This window comes from Ictalurus punctatus, chromosome 11 (assembly GCF_001660625.3).
Source record: "Ictalurus punctatus breed USDA103 chromosome 11, Coco_2.0, whole genome shotgun sequence".
Taxonomy (NCBI): domain Eukaryota; kingdom Metazoa; phylum Chordata; class Actinopteri; order Siluriformes; family Ictaluridae; genus Ictalurus; species Ictalurus punctatus.
Window position 1 is genome coordinate 27,247,934 of NC_030426.2, and position 27,566 is coordinate 27,275,499.

At 43.1% G+C, this 27,566-nt stretch overlaps 2 protein-coding genes across 4 annotated transcripts; both read right to left on the minus strand.

Annotated features, from left to right (window-relative positions):
- Nucleotides 1-1,959: 1,959 nt before the first annotated feature.
- pfdn5 (prefoldin 5) lies at nucleotides 1,960-6,610 on the minus strand. The gene is given in 6 exon segments (NM_001201296.1): nucleotides 1,960-2,185; nucleotides 3,214-3,319; nucleotides 4,091-4,165; nucleotides 4,669-4,700; nucleotides 4,795-4,897; nucleotides 6,525-6,610. Coding segments are annotated over 6 exon segments (462 nt in total). The 5' UTR covers nucleotides 6,591-6,610; the 3' UTR covers nucleotides 1,960-2,105.
- A 3,434-nt stretch (nucleotides 6,611-10,044) lies between these two features.
- espl1 (extra spindle pole bodies like 1, separase) lies at nucleotides 10,045-27,307 on the minus strand. Of its 3 annotated transcripts, none has more exons than XM_017479471.2 (31): nucleotides 27,222-27,307; nucleotides 26,165-26,252; nucleotides 25,678-25,983; nucleotides 24,499-25,212; nucleotides 24,333-24,422; nucleotides 24,115-24,226; nucleotides 22,788-22,915; nucleotides 22,504-22,697; nucleotides 22,169-22,411; nucleotides 21,744-21,888; nucleotides 21,326-21,491; nucleotides 21,080-21,219; nucleotides 20,867-21,001; nucleotides 18,916-19,032; nucleotides 18,658-18,826; nucleotides 18,316-18,444; nucleotides 17,573-17,729; nucleotides 17,197-17,306; nucleotides 15,457-16,691; nucleotides 14,890-15,247; nucleotides 14,448-14,793; nucleotides 14,172-14,365; nucleotides 13,971-14,098; nucleotides 13,756-13,878; nucleotides 13,269-13,412; nucleotides 12,953-13,117; nucleotides 12,720-12,824; nucleotides 12,518-12,633; nucleotides 10,958-11,041; nucleotides 10,698-10,862; nucleotides 10,045-10,516 (listed from the first exon to the last, which is right to left on the minus strand). In XM_017479471.2, the coding sequence occupies exons 2-31, from the start codon at nucleotides 26,243-26,245 to the stop codon at nucleotides 10,315-10,317; spliced, it is 6,501 nt and encodes a 2,166-aa protein (XP_017334960.1). In that variant the 5' UTR covers nucleotides 26,246-26,252; nucleotides 27,222-27,307; the 3' UTR covers nucleotides 10,045-10,314. The 3 variants fall into 3 exon arrangements, with proteins under 3 accessions (XP_017334960.1, XP_017334959.1, XP_053539578.1); XM_017479470.3 differs by having other exon boundaries at nucleotides 26,165-26,269; nucleotides 27,222-27,305; XM_053683603.1 differs by lacking the exon at nucleotides 27,222-27,307 and adding an exon at nucleotides 26,335-26,574 and having other exon boundaries at nucleotides 26,165-26,269.
- Between the last annotated feature and the right edge of the window lie 259 nt (nucleotides 27,308-27,566).

A 27,566-nucleotide genomic window follows, 5' to 3' on the forward strand; every position in this document is an offset into this window, starting at 1 on the left:
ATAATCTAAATTAGAATAACTCGGGTTATAAATCATCTAAACTGTAATAATCTGAACCGCAATAACCCGGGTTATAAATAATCTAAATTAGAATAACCCGGGTTATAACTAATCTAAACTGTAATAATCTGAACCGCAATAACCCGGGTTATAAACAATTGAAAGTAAAATAACCTGGGTTAGTAATAATCTAAACTAATTTAACCTGGGTTAAAAAAAATCTATACAAAAATAATCTGATGAAAAATAATTGAAACCAAAACAGACCAGATTAAGAAATACAGTAATTTAAAATAAAATAATACAGGTTTCAATATAATCAGGGTTAGAAAACAATTTAAAAGAAAATAACCCAGGTTTAAATAATCTAAAGTAATAAAATAAAAATTCAAATCACCAAAAAAAATGGGTTTAATTAACTGGGTAAAAGTAACATAAAGCTAAATAATATAAAATAATAATCCAAACTATAATTATTTAACTAAATATAATCGAATTGTGTTAATATTTATTAATTTATATATAGTTCAATATAAACACTCTCTTTGTATATTTTGCTCGTTGTACAGTAAAGTCTAGAACATTCTGCTAAATCGAAGTGAATGAATATGAAGGTTATTTTGACTCTGACTAAATAGTTGTCAGTAAACTCCACCGGAGCCCGGCAGAGAAGGTCTACAGAAACTCTCAGTCATGCGGAAATCCATGGGAGGTCTTTAAAAAGATCAATTCTGAAAAATAATTGAAATGAGTTCCTGGCCACGTCACGGCAAGGATGTGTGAGAGGTCTGGGGTGAAGCGAACGTGGAAGAGATCAGAGAAAATCTTCTTCCACACACTGCAGCAATACAGGAAGAAGTAGTTCCGGTTACTTTACACTTTCCTTTGTGGCAGAGCTGGGAGATGCGACAAAAACATCACATCAGCATTCTCTAAGACTCCTCTATACCCAGGCCGAACAGGACCGCGCAGTTTTGTGCTTGTTTTGGAGGAAAGCTTTTTGAATGACAGGAAATAGTTCTGCGTGCTTGTTCATGGTGATGTCTGTTGGTGAATGGGAGCTTTTAGCTGAAGAGTTTTGGCTGAACGCACGTCCTGATGACATCACAGGACACATCTCGGCCCAAATCTGCAGAAAATCTGCGGTGATTTTGAAAACTGTAAAACTCCTCCGAATATTGTGGCGTTTCCTCGATTTTGAGTTCATTTCTGCGATCACAACATCACTGAATCCTGCAGGGACTGAACAATACCAGACTTATCACCAAACATAGCTTTACAAACAATTTCCCAGCAATAAAAAAAAAGTTTGAGGATACTATATGTGATGTCTAAAAAAAATAAATAAATAAATAAATAAGTATTAATTTGTCATTTTTATTTAGATTTTCAAAATGATGTAACTAAAATGTTTTATTGGATTATGAATAATAATCTAATAATTCAGGTCAAGAAAATAATATAAACTAAAACAATTCAGGTAAATAATGATCTGAAGTAAAATGTAAAGTAAAATGATCGACATTAAAAAAAAAAATCATCAAAACGAAAACAAATCTGGGTTCAGAAATAAAGAAAACAATAATCCGGGTTTAAATGAGCCAACCAATCTTCTTTAAATAATTTTATATATATATATATATATATACACACACACACACAATAATTTTAATTGTTAAAACAAGGACTAAAAACTTGAACAAAATGTATAATCTGTTTAAAAAATAAAAAGAAACACGATGAGGATTTTATAGTGGCGTCACCCCGCAGTAACCCTGCACCATCACCTACACACAACCGCCTGGAACAGTAGTTCCCCCTCTTTAATAACGACTTCAGTACAGTGTGGAGACCAAAACACTCATCACACACACACACACACACACACACACACACACACACACACACACACACAGAGAGATTATGTCTGTAATGAATATTCATAAACACACAGGAATCCTGAACGAGTGTTTATTTTACATCTCAGTATACACACTGTGGGAACCATAACTTATAACTGGATGACATGCGGACCGGTGTGTGTGTGTGTGTGTGTGTGTGTGTATGTGAATGCGTGTGTGTGTGTGTGTGTGTGTGTAGATGTTCTAAGCCTTGGTGGTGCCTGATTGTGATGTCTGTTGGCTGTGCAGTTGCTGGAGCTTCATGTTCATGACTTCAACCACAGCTGAAAGACAGAAAAAAAATGATCAGAACACATTAAAGGTTAAAGAGAGACTTTACAGGAAACGGAACCGTTTTTAACGTGGCTTAGAACACGTCAGAGGTCAGAGTACGTTACGTTACGTCTGTTCAGAAAACACGCCTCGGAGAATAAATACTAAAGTTGTGTCCCAAATGAAGTACTGTACACTTACACTATACACTATACACACTGCACCACCAGTCTGGATATGTGTGTGTTTTAGAAAGGTAATATCTCAAATAAAACACTAGCAGTTTTTTACTAACCGGAAGTATAAGCCACGACGGCGCATGATGTCATACGCACGACTGCGTTAGCAGACGCCCAGAGTCACCGATAATGACTTGCTTCAGTTTACTTTCCGTCAGCGTTACCTTTTATTCCCAACATGACCTCAGTCCTCATCAGACGGAGGAGAAATCGTCACGTGACTGAGGAAGAAAGTGTGTAACCTCCAAGTCCTCCAAGGCAGGGGGGCATTTTATATTAAACACCACGGAGATCAAACTGATGCACGAGCACAAACTCATGTTTACATCCGAAATGCTCCACTGTGTGGAAGGGGCGGGGAAACTGGTGCACGCTGCTTAAAAGGTTTAGTTTAATTTATGTTTATTGTGATCATATGCTGTATCTGCGCACTGGCAGTGTAAATTCTGTCGTTTATTATAACAGAAGCGACGTGTTAGTGACGAGGCCGCGTTGCTGGTCACGCGCGGTGTAGACGCGCTGATACAGAGTGTAGCGCGAACAAGATCTGTAATGTCGAATTCAAACATTATGATCAAAAATAAAATAATATGTCTAAAGACAGTGAGGAACAGAAACCACACGGTGCAGTGAAAGTGTTTTATTATTCATTTAGGACTGGAGTTTAATTCTGTGCTTTTTGTGCATCCATAAAAATAATGAATAAATACTTGTATACAATACAAAACTAAAATAAATGAATAAAATAAATACATTTTATATACACACACACACACACACACACGAGAGAATAAACTCACCTTGCTTCATGCCGTATTTCTCCTGTAGAGTCGGCTGAATTTTCTCAATCTGTTTCGTCAGGAAGTCGATTTTACGCTTAAAGAAATCTTTACCGTCCTCCGCGTTCTGAAAAAAACACAAAACAAACACACACCTGTACTGTTCAGGAGCAGAACAGGGGAGAAATTCTGGACTCTGATTGGTCAGAAGGTGTTTTCTAGAACAGCAGCCCTGAGAGTAGCGCAGGTTTATATTACTGCACTCGCTCTGAGACGTTATCGTTCCTCCGGCTTTTAAAAGTTATTTACTTTCAAATAATTACAGCCCGAACGGACTGCGCAGCGGCTGATGTAGAAATGTTGAACTTTATCAAATGCTGATAGTGGCAAAGTGTCAAATGTTTGTCAAACATTTTTATGATAATGTTTGATAATGTCAAAGTGTCACTTTGAAGTGTCTTCAAAGTGTTGAAGTGTCAAATGTTTTGGGTTTGACTCTTCAGTGGTCTTGTCAGGGTTGAACATTATCAGTTGGTTGTGTTTTTAAATAATTATTTGATGCAACACTGCTGTGTCTGGGAAATTGTTTTCAATTTACGTTACTAATGAAGAGCACGTTATATTTCACATCTCGCTCTGGCTTTTTACTCGTAGCTGCAACTCACTCCTGCAGCACAGAAAACAGAGAGGTGAAGCAGAAGAGAAGAACGGAGCGATTTTCACTAGACGTGAGGATCGTCTAGACGCTCGCTCGAGGGGGTGTGTAAAGTTTCTCCAGCGGATCAGCGTCACTCGTCTTGTAACGTCGTGAAATCAGGTGTGTAAATGATTATGACCTCATCATGCTTGACCAAAAAAAAACCACCTTCGTGTTCCACCTCCTCATCCTTTCACTCACCTTCTCCACGAAGTAACCCGTTCCCACGTTGATCAGCACGTGTTCCACGTCATTCAGAGTTCCGGGAACGTACATCTTCACAGGTTAAGGAGAATCAGCGCACATCAACACCACTTCCTCTGCTCAGTGTCCTTTCCTGTATTTATTGCCGTTGCCATGGTTACCCCGACACCCACATAGCTAGCTGGAAAACGCACGGTTTCGTCTTCTCCTGTCATATCCGAGCTCTCATTAACTGTCACATAGAGACATTAGCAGCTGGTACAGTGAGCTAATCTCAGAACCAAATATTGATTAGTGTGTTAATTAATTAGTGTTTAACTGGTTAGCTTTAGACGAGATGTTTTTATATATATGTAAAACCAAACGCTAGACAGGCCACACCCACAAGCAACAAACTACAATCACCTGTGAGTATAAACACAGAGACATCTGTAGTCACTACACAGCTTCATCTTATTTGCATAAAGTTAGACCCCGCCCACTTCACCTCCCAGCACTGTAAATCGGAACTTTACGTTCTGAAAGTTGAACCTCTCAGCGTGTAATGACTCAGTTTTCCATAAAGGAAAGGATACGGAGCTGGTCAGAGGGACGAGTAACTCTTTACCTGAGAGAGAAGAGAGAAAACGGATTAACAGCGCTGTATAAACACTGAGACCGATGACCTGAATATAAATTCAGTGCTGATTACAGGAGCTCACCTTCGTTACTCTTCTTAAGGACATTCATACTGTCCTTCGCCTCCACGTATTTAGTCTGGACCACTTTTAACTGTGCGATAGACGACGACAGAAACTCCGTCTCCTGAAAAAAAAAAAACAATCACTCAATCAATCAATATTGTGACATTAACTATAAAAATGATGATCCCATTCTTTAATAAATACGAAATTGTACTTGCTTTAGTATAAGAGGAATAAAAGTTTATTATTTATAATATATATATATATATATATATATATATATATATATATATATATATATATATATATATATATATATATATATATATACACACACACACACATTTTTTGGAACATCATCTTTATCTTTTGTTTCATTTTCAAAATATAAACAAGACCTTTTCTTCTTCTTCTTCAAATAAATTTTCAAAAGACTAAACATTTGGTTCAAATGATTTAAAAGGAGACAGAAACTCCGTCTCCTTAAACTCCAGATCAGGAACAGGACAGAATGCGATAAATCCTGTGATAAATCGCGACACACTGTTCCTCACTGCACGCTTCGTAGAGGTTCAGTTTCACTTAAAGCTTTAAATCACGACTTCTTTTTTAGTTTATTTTAGCCGTACTTCTAACTTCACACAGTTATCACAGTGGGACTGCGCCAATTTGGTTAAAAAAATGAGCCCCCTCCTTTATTTCCCCTTCATGTACAGGGTCTGAACTCATACACGTGACTTTAACACTGTTTTATAAGAAATATATGAATGTAAATCATCTCCAAAAGGCTACAGTGTTAAATAAATACACCATCCTCCTGATTTTTATTACTCTGTTAAACGTTAATCTCAGTCCAACATGACCACCAACACACACACACACACACACACACACACACACACACTCTCTCTACTAAAATGTTAGACTGGAACAAACATTTCTAGCTTCTTCTTTAAAGTTAAGCTGATGTTCTGAGTGAGATTATAATTATATATAATATTTCATTATTCCGTAATACTTGACCCCTAACAGAGTGAGTTAGTGAGAAACTTCCCACGTCTTCTTCAGCACTAATGTTTGTTTGTTCTTTGCATGATTTTCAGTTCTGTTTTAATACAAGCGAATTAGATTTTAGTAAAAGTTTAAATTCATTACGGTTTATAATCTTTTATGCATGAAAGCTCGAACAAAAATAATGACAGAATCTTTCTGTAATAAATAAAAACAGCTTAAAAAACATTTATTTCACTGTAGCTTTTATTACTCACCTTAAAGATTATTTGAATTACTTTTATTTTATTTTCATTTTTAAAAATATATTATTATTGTTTTCTTCTTTCTGTTACTGCTGTCATTTATAGCAGGATTATTTGCCTATTTTATTTAAAAATAAAGTTGAATAACAATAATAATAATAATAATAATAATAATAATAATAATAATAATAATAATAAAGCGGGTGTGTACCTGTAATAAATATTAAACTGTTCTTTTATGACGGTGTTTAAAAACTAACCATGCTTTTATTTAAAACTAAAGAAGAGATGAATCTGATGATTTATTTCTCTCCATGATGTTTATTTCAGCAGCGTGACAGCGGTATGGACTGGGCGAGAGACACTGACACTGAGACTCTCTCTCTCTCTCTCACTCTCTCTCTCTCTCACTCTCTCTCTCTCTCTCTCTCTCTCTCTGTAATAAACATCACTGTGGTGCTTATTCCAGTTGTAATATTTGAATGTTTTTACCTGATCCAGCTGAGACTTTAATCCTTCCAGCTGCGGAAGAGACAATTCGGTAAGATTGACCGCCATGTTGAGGGGGAGAAAAAGAGACAATCAGAAACACTTCCGGGTTAACCGGAAACACTGCAAGGGCTTCTTTTACCCCCCATTTTAGGAAACGAAAAGGCGTTGCATCTCTGAGAAACTTTTAGCATCAGTGAATCTCAGGTTCAAAAGAGAAAACACAGCATCCTAAAGATTCCCGCATGATCACAGTGCAGATATTTTAATACAATACAGCAAAATATGTGCTGGAGCTGGGCGATATGACCTTATAATATCATATCATAATATAATATAATATCGATATTGCGATAAATTATTACAAACTGACCAGAAGCAGATGATGTGGTGTTAAAACTTTGTAGTTAATCTTTAAAACTACAAATATTTTAAAAGCTTTTAAAGATTTTTATTTATTTTTTCTTCCTTTCAGTATTTAAATATATATAAGAGGGGTGTGGTAAATGGTAAACTTATATAGCACTTTTATCCAAAGCGCTTTACACTGTGAATTCACCCATTCACACACACACACACACACACTCACCAATGGTAGCAGAGCTGCCGTGCAAGGCGCTAACTTGCCATCGGGAGCGACTCGGGGTTCAGTGTCTTGCCCAAGGACACTTCGGCATGTGGAGTCATGCGCGCCGGGTGTAGTGAGTTGTAGTAGTCCAGTTTTGAGATAACGAGCCTGGATTAGTAGTTGTGTGGCCTGTTCGGTGAGATAGGATCTGATTTTCTTGATGTTATACAGAATGAATCTACAGGACCGTGCAGTTGTTGAAGTATGTTCTGTAAAGTTCAAGTGGTCATTGAAAGTCACCCCAAGGTTTCTGGCTGTCCTAGATGGTTTGAGAGTGGTTGAGCCGAGCTGTACGGTGAGGTTGTGGTTCATTGAGGGGCAGGCTGGGATGACAAGAAGCTCTGCTGTTGCCAAGTGGAGTTTCAGGTGGTGTTTCTTCATCCAGTCCAAGATGTCAGACAGGCAAGCAGAGATGTGTACTGAGATGGATCATCAGGTTGGAAGGACAAATAGAGCTGAGTATCTTCAGCATAGAAGTGAAATGAGAGGCCATGAGACTCAATCACAGGCCCCAGAGTTCATATAAGGCTAGTTTTGCTTTTTCTAATTCTTCAACACACCTCTCACACAGATGTGTGTATATATTTAACATTATTATATGTCACTAAAACTATTAAAAAACAAACAAACCTACACACACACACACACATAAGATATAAATCTGAAGTTGAAGTTAAACATTATTTATTCATGTTGTTTAGTTATTGACTTTTAGATGAACCCTTTTCATTTCAATTAAGCACAGAACTATAAGTAATAACTGTAGCGATATAAACCACAGCGCCCTCTGGTGGCTCCTGTACAGATCTGAATAGTGCACAATATGTAAATATACTGTAATAACAGCAAAACTGCCTTTTAGTAAATAACTTATTTTGATTGTGTTTCGCGTATTAAACCGTTACAGCCGCTTGTAAAAATGCAAAGGCTTTCAAACTCTGCCTGACTGTGTTGAATGCTGAAGTCTATGAACAGCTTTCAAACGTAGGTGTCCTTCTTGTCCAGGTGGGTGAGGGCCAGATGTAGGGTGGTGGCGATGGCATTATCTGTTGAGCATTTGGTGCGATATGCGAACTGCAGCGGGTCCAGTGAGGGGGGCAGCAGGGTCTTAATGTGCCTCATGACGAACCTCTCGAAGCACTTCATGATGATGGATGTGAGTGCAACGGGATGGTAGTCATTGAGGCAGGACACTGGAGACTTATTTGGCACGGGGACAATGGTGGTAGCAATGGTTGGAACGATGGTGCTGCTCAGGGAGATGTTGAAGATGTCAGAGAAAACATCTGCTAGCTGATCTGCACATCCTCTGAACACTCTACCAGGAATGTTGTCTGGTCCAGCAGCCTTCCGTGGGTTGACTCTGCATAGTTTTCCTCACATCAGCCATGGTTAGACACAGCACCTGATCATTAGGAGGGGGGTGGTCTTCCTCACTGCCATGTCATTCTGCACCTCAAACCGAGCGTAAACTCTACCTACTGGGCCTGAACACCTCCATCTGTAACTGGATCCTGGACTTCTTGACTGCGAGACCTCAATCGGTCTGGATCAGGAACAACTTCTCCAGCACCACCACGCTGAGCATGGGGTCCCTCAGGGCTGTGTGCTCAGTCCACTGCTGTCAGTCCAACAACCTGTCTCTGAATGTGGACAAAACAAATGAGATGGTTGTTGATTTCAGGAGAGCACGGAGCGACCACTCTACACTGAACATAGATAGATCCTCTGTGGTGATCGTCAAGAGCATCAAATTCCTTGGTGTTCACCTGACGAAGAACCTCACCTGGTTCCTCAACACCAGCTCCATAACCTAGAAAGCCCAGCAGCATCTCTACTTCCTGTGAAGGCTGAAGAAAGCACATCTCCCACCTCCCATCCTCACTTCATTGGATCGGAAGACCCTGCAGCAGATAGTGAAGACAGCTGAGAAGATTAGCGGGGTCCCCCCCATCACAGACATTTACACCGCATGCTGCATCTGTAAAGCCACCAGCATTATGGATGACCTGACACACCCCACACACCCTCCTCACACACCCGTCACATACACCTCACACACACTTCACCCTCCTGCCGTCTGGAAAAAGGTACCAAAGCATTCGGGCCTCAAGACCAGATTGTATAACAGCTTCTTCCCCCAAGCCATCAGACTCCTCAATACTCAGAGACCAGACTGATATACGCGCACGCGCACACACACACACACACACACACACACTGGACTGAACACCATCCAACTCCCATTGAAATATTTGCACATTCCTGCATTGACACTGTTGAATTTTTTGCTGCTACTGTATGATAAAAATATAGTTTATAATTTATTGTCACTACATACACTTTATATACACTTTACCTGCTGCTAACAAAATAACTGCTATGTCCATGTTTGGTATAAACTAATCTGCTGAATGTCTTAGCATGTTATGTTTACATTTCTACCAGTTTTAAATTATATTGCTACGCCTTAGCTCCTATCTTCTGCACTACCTGGATATCAGACACTTCCACACTAACACTGTGTACTGTTCAGCAGTACACTGTCACTTACTGTACCTACTGTCCAGTTGTAGTAGTAATGTACGTTGTTGTTAGCACACGTCTGCACGTGCACTTTATGTAGAAAACATGTAGCTCTTATATAGTTCTGTGTCTCATGTGGTTAGTGTGTTGTTTTATGTAGCACCGTGGTCCTGGAGGAACGCTGTTTCGTTTCACTGTGTACTGTACCAGCTGTATATGGCTGAAATGACAATAAAACCACTTGAACTTGAACATATTAATGGCCAGGGGTGTGAAAAAGTGAGAATTTACTAAAATAACTTTCAACTTTAGTTCAATTTAGCTAAATATAATGTGAAAAATAAAAAAAAATGAGCCTTCACAACAAAACAATTTCATAAATTTAATATAAGTTACAAGTGTGGTACACAGCAATTGAAAATAGTAAACAGAATGAGATTTAATTAAATGTACTAAACTTCAAAATACACAGATTAAAATAATCTCTAAAAGCGTGATGAAGCTTAAACACATCACGTATTAAGCCGTAAAAACAACACGTGTTACTCTACTCATGCTTCACGTTAGTGTTTACGCGACAGCAACACTGCAAACAAGTCACATAATGCGTGTAAAAACAAGACTAGCTGCAGGTCTGAGCTAGCGCAGGTGTACAGGAAGGCCATACGCGACCGGTGCGGCGCCGATCATGTGCTTGAGGTGTGTGGCGTCACGTGATTGGACCAGGTGCTGGAGTAGGGAGGAGCCTGACCCTGCGGAGAGCCAGGACTGTAAGAGTGCGGAGGTGAAGCGGTCGATATCACGATCCGTCACGTCCCACAGGTTCCCCAACACTAATGGACTAGAGGGAGAGGGAGAGGGAGAGGGAGAGAGAGAGAGAGAGAGAGAGAGAGAGAGAGAGAGAGAGAGAGAGAGAGAGGAGAAGAAGAGTGTATTGTTTCAAAATGTATGATAATAGTTATATCATCATATTACTCAGCACTAGTGTGTGTGTGTGTGTGTGTGTATATATATGAGATTACCACCCAGCGGTGAGGTAGCTGAGGGTGATGCCGGTTCCCTCGAGGTTTCCCTGCACACTGAGCGCAGCACTACTGCATCCGAACAGCAGGGCCACGGCGTGAACGTCCCCTCGGAGCAGCCGCTGGGAGTCGAGGAACCGTGCTCCGGCTCCGTGTCCTACATAACTGTACAAGCACAGGACACGGATCAGTTCAGTAAAGGAAAGAAACCCCACACCGGTTCTCCTGTTTACAGAGCAGCACAGTGACACTTCACTCACATGTACAGGTCTTTAGTATTTACAGCCTCCTGCAGCTGATCAGGATCAGGAGGAGCTCCACACACACCCTGCCATGCCCGCTCACTGAGGACCGATACACACACACACACACACACACACACACACACACACACACACACGTTAGCATGAGGTTATCAGAATGAGTACAGTATACATTGTAAAGTTGTACCTGAATGGGAAGAGGTTACAATAAAAAAGGTCATGATGTCTAGAACTTGTTCACTTTATCGTGCACTATTTTGGGGTGTAGTGTAGCGCTGCGGTTCACGAGGACATCCTCAGAAATATATCCAACTTCAGACATGCAACGGCGCAGAGGAGCGGGTGGCGTACGTAATATCGTTTCTCTTTGCTAATCGTGCAGAAATAATTGCGTTATCTTGACATGCTGTTCATCATCATCATCATCATCATCATCCTCTTCAACTTATTATTATTCCGTTTGAAAATTCATCCAAAGGGCAATTTATTCCATAGAAGCCTGAAACTCGTCACACTCGTAGATCTCATACGGGAACGGAAGATTGGGATTATACCTCCAAAGAGTCGTTTTTCCAGAATGAAGACGCTGGGGTGCGTTTATATTTGCTCAGAAGGTCCTGCAGACCAAACTGTACGACTTACTGACCTGATCATGATATAGAACACAGTGGGGTTAAAGGAAACACCCGAACAACCACTTGGGACATCGTATGGTATCATAGCAACACCCTAGCAACCGTCAGGGCTAGCATAGGAAACTTCATCACAACTCTGTAAGGTAATACGGTTTAACTCGGTCCGGCGTGTGCAGCGTGCTCCGTCACGCCAACCTCAGTGCTCATCCGTGAACTTTAACCTTTCAGTTCTTCACACAGCACTGTGCAAAAGTCTTAGGCACTCTATTTTACTTCTACAATGTAGAGTCAGTACTGAAACATTTCTGATTCCCAAACATTAGTTTTCCAGAACAAATTTAAATATTACAGAAAAAATGTCTGTACGTCAGTAAAGAAAGCAGAGTGTTAAGATGCAAGACACTTTTCAGACAAAAGAAACACAATGAAGGCGGCTGGGTTTCGCTGCAAAAATAAGACGCGAGTGCGACGGTCAAAGTCTCCAGAAGAACCAAGTCTGGTTCTGTAAGATACTCAACACTTACAGCGCATTTCCTCATAAAACTGTAGAAAGTGTACCTGAGAATACTACTACTACTACTACTACTACTACTACTACTACTATTATTATTATTATTATTATTATTATTATTAATAAAGCAAAAGGGTCATCACACCAAATACTGTCTTTGTTCCATTTAATTTTACTGCTCTTTATAGTATTTTTCAGAAACATTTAATTTAATTATTTCTGAAGGCATCTTTACAAACTGCACAGTACTGTGTGTTTATGAAGTGCAGAGACTAACGGTACAAACACCCAGACACTGCTCTTACTTTTAAGTCCAGAAATGAATTTAGTTGGGTATATAATGGACGTGTGTGTGTGTGTGTGTGTGTGTGTGTGTGTGTGTGTGTGTGTGTGTGTGTGTGTGTGTCTAACCCAGTAAACCAGTCTCTGAAGCGCTTCTCCGTCTCAGGCAGGTTTCCATCAGGGTTCAGAACAAAATAAACCCGTTGAGGATCAACACCATGTGACAGCACACAGTCTGGATCCACCTGGAAGGGGAGCACTCCGGTCACATGACCTCACCTATTAATGATATATATCAGTGTAGGGTGGCGTAATACGTGCATGTACCTACCTCTCGGAGATGACTGTGCCCCAGTACCGCGTGCAGTGAAGGCATACGAGTGACAGAACGAGACTTTAAACAGGAGATGTTCTCCCATGGCAGCTTCTGAAGGTACTGCACCATCACACACACACACACACACACACACACACACACTTTTATTAACAGAGTGAACATTAAATACTTCTCCCGTATTAAAGTAAGTTGTATATGAATCTGAAACGTCTGTAGCAGAAGTCCACCTTGTCCAAGACGAGGACTGTGTGTCCATGAGGTTCCTCTCTCCCTCTCAGCTCACACAAACTCTCCTGTAGGAGCTTCAGGAAGTCTCCATCCTGCAGACACGCCCCCTCGGACAGAGACTGCAGGTCGGAGAGAGACAGCAGAGGAGCTGCGGAGAGAATCACCTGCAGGAACAAAACTACCTCTTAAAAAAACCAAACAAACACACATTAATTAATTAATTAAATAAGTAATTAATTAATTAATTTAACCCCTCCCCCACGTTATCGTTAGTGGCGAGTCCTGACCCGCTGCACCGGCACGCATCTGTCTGACCTTAAGCATGTCCACTGTGATCTTCCTTCCTTTTACTGAAGACTGGAGGCGTTTCAATTGAGCTGGGAGCTCAGGGTCAGAGGTCAAGGGGAGGAGCAATGCTCGCCATACACCTAAAGCCTCCTCCATCTCTTCAAGAAGTTTCTGATGGCAGGGGAAAAAAAAGAAAAAAACAAAAACAAAAAAAAAAACCAAAAACTGATATTTAACTTCGAACAGAGTTTTACTGCAGCAGTCTCTCTGTACGGCTGTGTCTCAATTACAGCATGTATAGTGTAAGTAGGATCAAACACTTATTACCCCTACGTAGTGAGCATACACAGTGATTAGAATCTTGCTCAACAAAACAACACTGTGTAAATGAACAAATAGAAAAAGTTAAGTTAATGATTAAAAGATGATTCACCTCTTGCGGTTTATGTAATACAAGCACTAATGAATATGCACATATTAATGAGTGTACTATGTGAGAGACACAATCTTTAACCTGCACACGAGCGTCGAGAGCCTTCCTGCCCTCCCACCACTGCGCCTTGTCTGCTACCGCGCTCACTTTCTTCTGTCCCTGCAGCACCGCCTCCATCTCCTCCAGCAGCACCGCCATAGAGTGCTACACACACACACGCACACACACACACACACTAAATAAACGCACACACAAGTCGGTAATGAACACTGCAGAAAGGTAAACGTTGCTAGTACGTGTGTCTGTGCAGTCGGGATCCGCATGGTGATGGGGGCGGAGTCACGTTCTAGTCGAGTGATCAGAACAGTGCTGCCAATCTCACCAGGACACGCCCCCACGAGAGAGAGCAAACACACGGTCACACCTGCACGAGACGAGGATGACGGTTAGAGTTAATCACAGCTAATCCAGGCGACTCCGGTGCGGTGATGTTTTACCTGTGGGCAGGTGTTGGAGCTGCTGTGTGAACTCTCGGCTGTGTGTGTGTGGAAACTGCGCCGGCTGTGTGCAGGTGAAGGAGTAAATGCTCTCCAGAGCAGACAGAGTCTTGGCCTGCGTCTGACTGGAAGATTCCTCCAGGCTCAGTCTGCTCAGACTCTCCGCCACGTCACCGCTAGACTTCTTCAGCTTCCTAACAAACATACAGTTCACTAGCTTGGAATGTTTACAACAAACACTCAAACACACACACACAGTGTTCATACAGGACATACCTAATCCGATTGGCCAGGTGACGAGTCATGTGGTGACGAGAGGACACGCCCAGTGACTGAGCGTGCAGCATTGCCGTGGTGACGGGATCAGACAGGCCGAGTGACTGGGCGAGCAGCGAGCACAGGTGTGGGTAGAGGGAGGGGTTTGGAAAGTGGTGGAGGAGGAGCCAAGAAGAGATGAGGAGTGATTGGATCCCGTCTACAGAGAGCTCACCTGGTGTGACGTGTGTGTGTGGTATTGGGAGTCCTGCCTGTCCTGAACTCCTGAGCTCCTTCACACGCGCTCTGGTCAGATCTGCTCCTAGGTCTCTCCTCAGCACCTCACAGTCTGCGTCAGGGCCATCAGCTGCACGCACGCACGCACGCACACACACACACACATATCCAGGATTCATCTATACTATAAACCAGAGTTATGTATCAACAACATACGCACACACACCTGCATCCATCATCTCAGAGTCGATCCCCTGAAGCTCCTCCAGGCTGATGTCCAGACCGTCTCCATCCTCATCCTCTCTGATCATCCTCATCTTCTCTGGTTTCTCTGCACTGTCAGCGCCGGGAGCTTTTCTGGGCCGTCCCCGTCGCTGCTGCATCTCTTCCTCGGAGGAGGCGCCACTAGTGCAGGTGCTTTTCTTTGTGGTTCTGGTGCGTCTGGGCCGGTCCTGCGCCGGAGCTCGGCTCAGACAGGAGGGTTTAGGGGCAGGTTCAAGTGCAGAGGAGATGGAGCACTTATCATTTGATTTGGTCTCCACAGCATCAGCCACCTCAGCGTCACTCTCATCACTGAACTCCACCTGGAAGGATGGAAGGCAAGAGGAAGAAAGAAAGATGGAAGGCACAAAGGAAGAAGGATGGGATGAAGGAGCAGTAAGGTTTTACAGGTGAATAATATAAAAGGAGATGTGAGAGAACATGGTCTAAGACAAGCTCAAAGTGGTGGTGCCGACAGGATTTATCAGCAGCTAGTGCATGTTTATACACGTGTAAAGATCACGTCTCAGACCTTAAAGCGCGAGCGTTTGGTCCGTTTCGGAGCAGCTGGAACAGGTACGGGTTTCTCCTGCAGAGGTGAGGAATCTTCAAAAACCTGGAAGGAACCCTTTGGTACATCCTTTGACCTCGTGACCCCACAGCGGCTACTGGGTGTGGCCTTGGCTGCAGGAAGAGGGGTGGAGCTTACTGTAATATCAGGCACCTCGTTGGTGAAGTCGAATGCGCTCAGGTGAGTGGCCGTGCTAGCCGGGGTCAGGACAGAGACGGACCTGGGGGTTCTGCTCGCTCGGGGGGTTTTGAAGACCACACCAGGCTTTGTGGTGCTGATCTTTGGCACGGAGCTCTTGTTTTTCTTTGAGGAAGCGACAGTGACCTCTCGGTTTTTTTTACTCCCCGGTTCTACGCACGCCTCCCGTTTGTTCTCCGTGAGGTTCTTGGCTGATGGTGCTGCAGCTGGAAGAGGTCGGTCACCGCTGGAGCTCTTTCCTCTGGTTCTGACCTGTGCTTTGTTTTTGGGAGCCCTGGCCGGAGTCCAGCCCCACGCGGAGGAGAAGAGCTCGTCAGGGCTGCACTGCTTCTTTCCAGCCAGAGCCAGGCAGCAGGCCACAGCTTTGGCCCCCAGCAGAGCCGCCTTCAGAGGTCCCAGCTCGGGTAACAGTGCCCCTCTGGGCTCGACAGCTTCCAGTCCTGCCTCGATCTCCTCCCACAGAGCGGCAGCCTTCCGTGTCTCGGCCACGCCCCGGCACAGCTGCGTCATCACTGCACTCAGCTGCACCCTCACCACCTCCGGCTGCATCACGCACGGCTTTTCTGAACATCCGACGGGCATCAGTGCTGCCAGGCGGGCGTGGAGTTTAGCGCCGATGCTGCGACAGCGAAGTATAGCGATGTGGCGTAGTCTGCGCGAATTCTGTGTCTCGTTCTGGGCGTCAGCCTGCGCCAGGGCCCAGAGCACGCTGACTCGGGCCAGGCCAGGTTCAGCGCAGCAGGGACAGGAGCAGCTCTCGGTGTGGCTCAAGCAGGACAGCATACGCTGCCTTTTGGGCTTCAGAGGGGGCGACGCGTCCCGGCCTAACTCGGACAGCTCCTCTAAAGCGTCCCGGCCCAACGAGCGAGAGCTCAGGAGCCCGCGCACATCCTCCTCTTCCTCTTCCGGGAGCTCGGGGGCGGAGGCTTTCACAGCCGGGCGGCCTTTACGGGGTTTTATCTTCACCTCAGATTTCTGCTGCTGCTGCTGACCAAAATCTGAAATGGTAACAGGAGAAACGTCCGTGTACACAGCTACAGTCATTACTTACTGAGGAAAAGGTTCTCTTACGAGTTGCCACTTGCGTTATAGCAGCAATAAACACTCGCTCCCTCACCAGCCTCTCTTTATTCTCTCTGTCACAGTTAATGAGACAAAAACGAACAAAATAAATAAAATAAATAAATCGCAACTTGTTACGCATGTTAACGAGAAACCTCTAAAGAAGCGTAAATTCCTCTGCCTCGAAGACGTCGCAAAACTTAGTCGCAGCTTCACCTCGGACACTGGAGACACCTTCCATAAACATTTAACAAGAATCTTATTTTAGACTGGGGGAGGGGAGAAAAACAAAAACAAAAAAAGAACCACAAAAAAAACCAAAAAAACAAAAAAAACACAATCTGCTGTTACTATAGGAACGATAAAGAATTGGTTAGCAGCTGTGCTACTGTCAGAAAGTTACATCAGAAGTGAAGCTGATTAAAAGACTGCACTGTTTACCTGTGCAAAGATCCAGTAAGTGTCTGACCTGCTCCAGATCCAAAACACTGGCTTCACCTGCACCTTTCATCAACTCCAGCTCAGCCTTCAACACCAACAGCTCGGCACAGCTACAACACACACAAAATAATTACTAAACATAATACGATCCAAAAAGCTATGCCACATATCAGTGGAACACACCATTGAGGCATAGTAATGGGGTGGGAGGGGTGGGGGTGCTGGAGGGGGAAGGGAATATTTGTAGTTAAGCAAGAACACCATAAACTGAACACTTATGTGGAGTCAAAGCTTGCTCATGTTCTCATAAATTTTAAGACTTTGAAATGATTCAGGAAGCTTGCTTAGTGTGTGTGTTTTGTAAATCAGGACTTACTGGCTGAGCGTGTGCAGTTTGGTGGCAAGTTTGAGGGCCTCAAGACACTGAGCTTTGGCTTCATGAGCTGTTCCACTGCTGCTCCTCAAGCGCACCATCCTCTCCGAGCACAGCAACACCTCGCTGAGCAACAGCCATTTAAACACCACACTGTCCCCTACACACACACGACAAAAACGTACTCATGTATGTTAGCTGTACGTCCCTCAATCTCTCTAGCACCACCAACAGGAAAAAGAAATTAGAAACGCGTTTGCGACAATAACAAAGACGTTGTTGTAGAAACATCATCTTACTTCCCTCTGAATCTTTGGGTCATGCAGATTTCAATGCAATGTCAATCTCCTCCGTTCTGAACGAGTGAAATATCTGAATGGTTTCAGCGTTTCATTTTGTTTCACAATGCGATGTTACCAAACCGACTTTGAGCCACTGAAAACACTTTGTGAGGCACTCAAATTTGGTATACCTCCATAGGAACAAGCGCTGACATCCGGTCTTTCTCTGTTACTAAGAAACGAGGCCGGAGAGTGCATGGCCCCCTTATACTTAAAGCTCGTAGCTATATTTGCAATTGCAGTTAAACTCCAGTCACAGTGTTTAATCTCCCGTAAATCTCTCCTTGGCTTTACAGCTACAGTTTAGCAGTGTATTCGAAGTTGGAAAAAAGTCCTTGGTCTTAGTTATGGTTGCTAACCTACGACTGGTCCATCTTCCGGAGGAGAAGCGTTTTTTGTTCGTACCTTGGTCTACAAACCGAGTGTCCGTGTTGAGACCAGGAGCTCCGTAAAAGCCGTTTCCCAGCAGCATCATCACCAGACTGCACAACAACTTCAGAGCTTCATACTGGGCCGTGTCTGGAGTCTTTAAACCTACACACACACACACACACACACACACACCAATTACACACGATTAGCTAATAACATGTTAGCAAACAAACATCCAACAAAAATAAATAATAATAATAATAATAATAATAATAATAATGTGTTTAATACAGCTTTAATACAGTAATCCTGACCTACATTTACAAAGCTAAACTTCTGAAAAGCAAATTTCAGGTGTGCAGTGTGTGTGTGTACCATGCTGGACGATGGTCTGGCGCAGGTGTGTGTGCAGTGTCCCTGTGTCCAGACTGAGGTAGGCGCTGGCGGTCTGCAGAGCTCGAGCTTTGAGCATGTACCAGCTTTTGGAGTGATGCAACGCTGTCTCCTTCAACACCTCACACAGACTGTGTACACCTGCTTCCACCTGACACACACCCCAGAATGATGTAATCATGAACACATATATCGTATAATTAAGTAGTGTGTGTGTGTGTGTGTGTGTACACACGTCACCTCTCCTAAAGCGTAGCTGAGTTGTGCTCTGAGCAGTGTGTTAGAGACGGACAGGATGCTCGTCCCCTCAGAGCTCGTATCTGCAGTTAAACACTGCTGTGCCTGATCCAACTGCACCTGAAAACAAAAATAATCCCAGCACCATCATGCAATGATTCAGAAATACTGTAATAAACACTTACAGAGAGACACGAACAACTAGTACAGTTATATTACTTAATAGTAAACACCTAGAAGTGTTCCTTGGCTTATTATAATAATAATAATAATAATAATAATAATAATAATAATGATGAGCTGCAACAACTAATCGATAATAATCGATTATGAAAATCGTTGTAAGGAATCTCATTATGGTTCAGTCGGTCTGCGTGTGGTACGTTTCCTCATTACGTTATTTCTGTTCCGAAAACACGCTTCGGAGAGTAAATACTAAAGTTGTGTCTCAAATGAGGTACTGTACACTTACACTATGTACTCCACCGTCTAGTGCAGTGATTTTGCGGGCCCTAGTGGTCAGTGGTGTAATTACAGGGAGTCCGAAGGAAAGTTTTAAAAATGTTTAAATAATATTCTATATTTTTTGTTAAATGTATCAAAATATATTCAAATGAGATGTTTTAAAATTAATCAATTTGGTTATTCACAAATATCACGTTAGCTGAGCTGACGATCGTTCATTGATGGATTTATTTAAAATTTATTTACAAATGAAATGATAATTTGCAAAAACCTGAGTGGTAGACAAGTTCAAGTGTCGCATTGATGAATAAAATAAACAAAGGATAATTCAGAGAGTCAAATTAAACGTCACACCAATAATAAAATGTAATTGAACCTGGTATTTGAACCAATCCCTGGGGAATGGACGGTTCTACCAATCAACCAGGGATTGTTAGGACTGTAGTTTAATTCCATGCTTTCTGTGCATCCATATAAGTATTATGTATTATTTTTTATGGATGTACAGAAAGCATGGAATAAACCACATCCTAAATTAATAATATATATTCTGGTGTGCGTGTGTGTATTGGGTTGTTTTCAGTCTTATATAATTGGACAAATTGTTGTGTAAAGTTTTAGTCTTAAGTTTCTATTTGTAACACTCAGTTTGTTGATTTTATTTTAAATAAATGGAGAAAAGGAAAAAAAAAAAAAAAAAAAAGGTACTCGAAGTTTGCTCCCGATCCGATTAATCGAAAAATTTAATCGGCCAACTAATCGATTATGAAAATAATAGCTAGTTGCAGCCCTAATCATAATAATAATAATAATAATAATAATAAAATGCTGCAAGCAGCACTTTCGAGGGCCAAGCACCCAGACTCTGAGCCGCACTCACAGTCACGGTACAATTGTTGTAGAAGCAATCACTGGAAAGCAGAGCCGAAACTATATGCAAAGAGACTCGAGAGTGATTACGGGAGATTAGAGAGAAGTTACGGGAGAACAGATTTGAATAACTCAGACGGGTCCTGAGATGATGTGAGCCAAATTTGGTGACGATCGGAAAAATTTTAAAAAGGAGGAGTAGCCAAAAAACAAAAGGAAAAAAAAAAAAAAGGCGGCAGTTAGAAGGAATCATTTCAAGCATGTTACTGTAACTTTTGACCTGTAGGTGGCGGACTCAATAAATTTGTTGCATAGCCTTGGGCGTGGTCCTGAAACGCCTACCAAGATTTGTGTCAGTGTGCATGGTCGTTGCGGAGATACCGCCTCACTTCCTGTTTGGCAGCTTCGCCATCGGATCTGTTGGCGCGTTACGGGCAAACCGCACGGAGTGTTCGGAAATTCTTTTGATCATTGTAGCCCAGGTTGGTCTGAAGATGATGTGAGCCAAATTTGGTGTTTGGAATTTTAGGAACAATGAACTGCGAATTCAGCACAAACCTTTCAAATGATGCGCATCACTGAGCTACAAACACACAGGTGGTGGTGAGGTGTGGCTGACCTGAGCGAGCTGCGGAGAGCCCAAATCCAGTAGGAGTTTAGCAGCGTGGAAGGAAGCGGTGGCACTGTTCTGGACATCACCGAGGAGCCGAGAAAGAGGCGCCGCCAGCTGATAACACTCCAGAGCCTGCAGAGGCTACAGGACAGGAAAATATCAATAAATGAATGAATGAGCTGGGTGTTTATAGGATAGTGTGTGTGCGCGTGTGTGTACCTTGCCCATGAGTGTATAAAGGGCAGCCATTAGCAGGATGGAGGAGGCAGTTTGTTTGGGGTCCCTCACTGCAGGTACAGAGCCATCCTTCAGCAGAGTCACCCAGAGTGATAAACACTTCTCTAAAGGCTCAATGTGCTCTAAACACACACATACACACATTCGGTTTGCATAACATATGGAGTGTACATCTGTATGAACCACGGTACGAGTTTATAAGTTTGTTATGAATATAAAGTCCATCACTGTTGTGTTCAGAGAGATTGAAGCGCAGTCCGTCATACACCAGCTGGCTCTCCTGGAACTTCCGCTTGTCTTCGTACTCCAGATCATTCGTGGGAACTGGATCGAGGTCCGCCGCAGTCTTACTGCCCTCCTGCACCGCACGTAGACGCTTCTCCGTGTCCACCGCCTGACAGACACACATGCACGTTTTAGCGCCGAACTAGTATTGGAGCATATGCAGTACATCCGGAAGTTATTGCATCATAAAGCGCACAAGCCTATCAAGTTAGAGTATGCAAACACAGGCCATGCAGCACTGAGGAAAGGGGGCTGGGCCTGTTGGATTGAATGCACTTTCTAATTTAGACTTTTTCCCTCTACAGGTAAGGTCGATTCTCTCTGAACAATGTGAAGTTATCTGTCCTGTATGGTCCCTGACCTCCTGCAGATTGGCCTCAAGTGTGCAGATGTAGAGCCAGAGAGAAGCATGTGCTTTTTCGTCCTTCAGCCTATCGGAGTTCTCCACAGTCTCTGGCTCCTCCTCCAACAAGCGCAGAGCCTCATGGGCAAAATCTACCGCTGAGCTGAAGAAGAAAAAGGCGGCGTGAACATCGCGACCAAACCAGGAAGTTAAATACGCACAATGTTAAATAATAATAAAAAAAAAAAATCCTAAATAAATAACTAAATAAATAAATATGAAAAAAATCAAGCTAATATAAATAAGTTGTGGTGACGGACAGCTCTATTAGATTTTCGTGTGTGTGTGTGTGTGTGTGTGTGTGTGTGTGTGTGTGTGTGTGTGTGTGTGTGTGTGAGAGAGAGAGAGAGAGAGAGAGAGAGGATGTTTATGTACACACACACCAGTCGGTCTGTTCGCTAAAGTCCCGGTAACAGACCACCTGAGCCATCTCACACAGGTAAGAGGCACGCCGGAGTGTGTGTGTGGTTTCCTCGTGGCAGATATCCAGGAGGTCACAGAGCGTGTTATAGCGCTCCTGCGCCGTGTCTCCGCACTGCTCCTTATACACCCGCAGCTCCTCCTCCAAGAGACGCAGACACACCTCCTCGTCCACTGGCACCGCCCCCAGCCCGTCCCTCAGGGTCCTGACCAGGAGATGATGGATCGGAATTATCAGGAAGGGCTGAACAATAAATCCATAGAACACTTCATTCACAAATGTGTGTGGTTGTGTTACCTGAGGCGCTTGTCGTCCTCTCCGGCCCGGGCTGCGTCACACTTGGTTTTAACCCACAGAGACACCGGTTCTGTAAGATGATCCAGAACTCGAGAACCTAAAACCTGTATCCAGCGCACCACCCAGTCCAGAGCTCTGTCCAACCGACACGCTCGCCTACTGCACTGCACTGCTAACATGAAGCAGCGGTTCACCTGAACACATACACACAAGAAATCAGCAAAAACAAGTGTGTGGGGGGTGTGTGTGTGTGTGTATATAGTTACCCCAGGGGCAGGACTCACTCTGTCCACAGGGAAACAGGATGGACAATCTTTACTCAGCTCCTGGCATATAATCTCCACCAACCCGTACGCACCCTCATACAGCTTCCTGTTAAATAACTCGTACACCACGTTGTTCACCACACACACTACATACACACACAATCACATTTACATTACACTTATATATACACATGATGCTCTTGTATAACTCGGATCATCATCATAAACATTATTTGGTGTGTATAAACACATTTCATTTTAAAACACTATAGTATGAAGTATAAAACAAAAACACAAGGTAGTATAACAAAATAGTAAAGTAAGGATGTAATAATAAAAATTAAATTAGCAGTGACAATGTAGGAAATAATTACAGTATGATCAGAGATGGCACAATACCACTAGATTATATTTTATGATATTTATTATATGATTTTTTCCCCTGCCTTTTAAAAACCATTAAGCTTTAAAATGTTTTAAGTGTTTCACAATTAACCTTTTTCACTTACAGTGTAAATAAAGAATAAATCTATTCAAATCAATCCTAATTAGAGGCCGACTGACTGACTGGTTTCGCTGATTAATTAACTGTGTAAAATAAATTAACTGTGTTTCCCGGTTGCGTTGCAGAGCGGATGAGAAGGGTCCGCTTTCATTATACAGTTCGAGAGCGGCCTCTAGAGGCGAAATGAAAATTTTTGTTGTGTTATTTGAGGTGTTTGATTCATTTATGATCTCTCTCTATTTTTTTTGTTATTTGGAGAGATACTGTTTGGATGTATATCTTAGATTTACTTTAATACTTATTAATAGTCAAATATCAAAATTAATATTTTATTTAAAACAGTAGATCCACAGTGCAGTCAGTGCTGCTATTTTTGTAAAAAAGTTCAGCAATATTTTACTTTGAGTGTTTCATTCAGTATCAGCTTTAAAAACTACGGATTGATTAATCGGTTATCAGTAAGTAGGTAGGTACCGCCCGACTTATTTTAGCTTTATCGTTAAAATCCACTATCGCTCCACCTCTAATCCGAACAAAAGACAAAATCAGTCGGGTGTCTTTTATACGTGAGCATTTCCCGCTCAAAAAATAAACTTTCCTAAATCCAATTGCAATCTCTGCCATTTGTGACAGGATCTGATATCTGATACATTTTTTTCTCTGATCCACCGCTTTTATCCGGCTTTCGTTATCCTGATACACATACACGCCAGTAAAAGAAAATAAAATAATGAAAGCTAGTTACAAGCAACATTGAAAACGATGAGTGAGTCTGATGAATGTTTAAAGGGGCGTGGGTCCAAATGTACGGTGCATTAAAAACACAAAGCTGTGATTGACCTGCTTTCAGTAAGAAGCTGTTGTTGGACAGTTTGCGAAGTTCAGTCATCATGCGTCCTGCCGTCGCCTGGCAGTATAACAGGATTCGGTCCAGAAATTCAACAACCGAGTCCTAAACACACACACACACACACACACACACACACACACACACACAAATAAACAAACAAACAAACAAACAAACAAACATTGAACAAATGCTGTTTTTCAGATGTTACCTGTGAGGTGTGTAAACTGTCGTAGGTGTTGATGAAGCCCTGGTACAGACTGAAGCACAGAGAATACTGCAGCTGCTGTGAGAATGAGCTCTGAAACACAGAGACAAAAAGGTATGAACACAGACCTCCTGCAAAAATGAAAGAATGAAAGAAAGAAAAGACTCACCTGTTGAAGTTTGATTAGAAACTCCTGATATTCCTCCCAGTAGGAAAAACTGGCCAACAGCGTAGCTCCACCCATCCCTTTTGTCTGCCCTGCCTCTGTCGCCCAGACAATCAGCTGACACGCCTCCAACAGGGCGTGGCTTTCCGCCTCACAGAGCGCAGCAGGCAGGCCTCTGAGGATGCGAGCGCAGTCTGTGTAGGCCTTGCTGCATTCCCTGCCTGTGCCGAGGTCTCGATGCAGTCGCACGGCCCGACTTGCCACGCCCAACGCCGGGCACAAACCCCCACCGAGCTTCCGCACGCACTCCTGCGCTCCGTCCAGCAGCCGTGCTGCTTCATCCCATAGTCTGTTCTTACACAGAGGCTTACACACCATCACCACCGCCTCACACCTCACAGCCAGCACGAGTGGAGTCAGCGCCTGATCCTGCTCCACGTGTGCGCCGAGGAAACGTGTCTGGAACTCCGAGAGCAGAAACGCGGCGTCGTCCTGAGACAGGCTTCCACGTGCGCGCTCGAACTCGCTCAGCGCCTCCTCCACAAACAGAGGTACTTTAGACGAGGTGGAGGGCGTCTCCTCGAGCAGACGGAAACGCAGAGCCTGCAGCTGCCCGCAGAGTCTCTCTCTGGGCGACAGGCTGGAGGCCTGAGCGCCGCTCGATCCATTCCACAGGACGGCGAAACAGTTCCGCACCAGAACACCGAAGTCTTCAACCTGTAATCAGAAACATCAGATACACGTCATACATCATCATCTACAGAACATAATATCACGTGTTTGAGATTTGCAAATCATTGCATTTTTATTTACAATTTACACAGCGTCCCAACTTTTTTGGAATTGGGGTTGTTTTGCACGTTTGTTTTGTTCGATACGAGGCTTTCGATATAACATGTTCTTTGTTTTGACATTTACCAGACTGTATAACAGAGCAAGATGTATTCGGGGGGGGGGGGGGGGGGGGGGGGGGTACACTCTGTTGTATCAGGGTACACCCTGCTACACTCACACAGCCTTTTCTCACTGCCAATCGCCACGGCCGGATTATACTCAGTAGTGGAGAACGCAGGAGAAAAACAAAGCCCTGTGCTTTAGACACGCCCACTTTGTGAAAGCTTGGGCATGTTTACCCATGTAATCGTATCGTATTTGAATTTGAGGACGTGTCGGCGGCCGTACCTGTGAGGATGCGCCCTGCAGTCGGAGATACATGAACTCCGCGAGTCGACTCGCAGCAGCACGAGCTCGATGCGTGACCAGCTTCTGGAGGATGTGGAAGATGATCTTCTCCAGATAAAGCGAGGAACCTTGTGCTCCGGGTTCTGCGACGGATCCGTATCCCTCCGTGGCCAGCTCCACCAGATCCACCAGACGCTCCTCGAGCTCCGGCTCTAGAGCCCCTCCTCCGAGACGCTGGTTACATGCCCGAATGATTCGATCACACGCCGTCCGGCCCGATGGCCCCAGCCCGCCCTTCACATGTTTCTGTAGGGACACATCCGGGATCAGAAACACACACTGTCAAACACTTAACAATACAATAACCTGCCGCAGTGCATTGTGGGATTTCAGGAGCGTGCATCCCTGCAGGTTTAAAAATCACTCATCACACATTTTATTCTTATTTAAACACCTTATTAAGCTCCGGGGTTTTTTTCCTCCTTACCTTCAGCTCATCGTGAAGAATAACGGTGTCCTTTACGCACGAGATCCGTTGGACATAATCATCCGTTTTTAGACATTTCATTCTTCTTCTGAAAACACACACACACTGCTCACAGGGTGAGTATTAGTTCACCGCGAATCTGAACACTTACATCATGTTTACGAACAAACCTGTCCTGTGATCTTAAAAGTCCACGGAATTTACCAGTCTGGACCGGAAGTCCGGCTTCTCAGGTGCATTAGGTAAAGATTTGTGCAGCTAAATAAGATTTGAACGATTGTTTTATTTATTTATTTATTTTAACTCATTGACCCAACAGCTGTCTTCACCAGAGTACACAAAGCTCCGCCCCCAAAACGTATCTTGGGTAGCTAGCATACTAACTAGACTTAGCATTAGCAAGGACTGTCATTACATCTTATTCGAGCACATCTTAGCACATCTTATTCGACTCACAGTTCACCTGTTACCGCTCTATAAAACTGCTGATAATGAGTTCTGAGGGTGTGAAGATGTGTCGGGGGCGTGGCTATAAAATGACTGACAAGAGGCCAAACCAAACACAAACTAACTTTCAGGACCGGAAGGCAGGTTTCTAAGCTGTTTGTTTTAATACACTTTTTCTAAGAGACTGGCATAAACTATTATTCATCATTTCTACATAATTTCCCACATTATTTGCACTAGAAAGAAATGGAAAATATTGACTATTGTACTTTTAATCCATTAAAAAAAAAAAAAAAATCTCGTTCTACAAATCTTCCAGATACTTGTACAACAAAAGGAGTAAAACAAATCGACTGTTGTACTTTTAATAATAATAATAATAATAATAATAATAATAATTCACTACATGACGGTCTTTAAGGTGTTATATTAAACCGTTATTTGTTGTTGGTCTCGTGATAGTCCTGTGTAAACTCTGACGTTTGGCTAGTTAGCTGGTAAACACCGGCTAGTTTAGCTCGCGCGCAGCTAGACGGCTAACTAAAGGTGGATAACTAACCGGACTCAGAGTTAACTCGTGTTTAACAAACTTCTCAAACAGCTCACTTACCGAAAAACCCAATTTCCGCTTATGCGAAAATGTCTGCGGTGACGCGAGCGTTAGCTTTCAGTACTGGTTCGGTATTTTAAACTGCCCGCGCACTTATTCAAAATAGCGCGCGGCCTGTCGGGAAATAGGCAACTAGGCATTCTGGGTATGGGTGTGACGCGTTTTACCCACTCATGACCTAAGAAACATGGCGCTCATGCATTTCCACCTCCCTTCCCCCTCACTTACTTTTTCTTTTCTTTTTAAGACACACGGCCGCACAGACGCTTAAAAAAGTAATTAATAATTAAATAACGACTTTTGAAGGAATTATTTTTTTTTTTCATGGAAATTAATATTTTATTT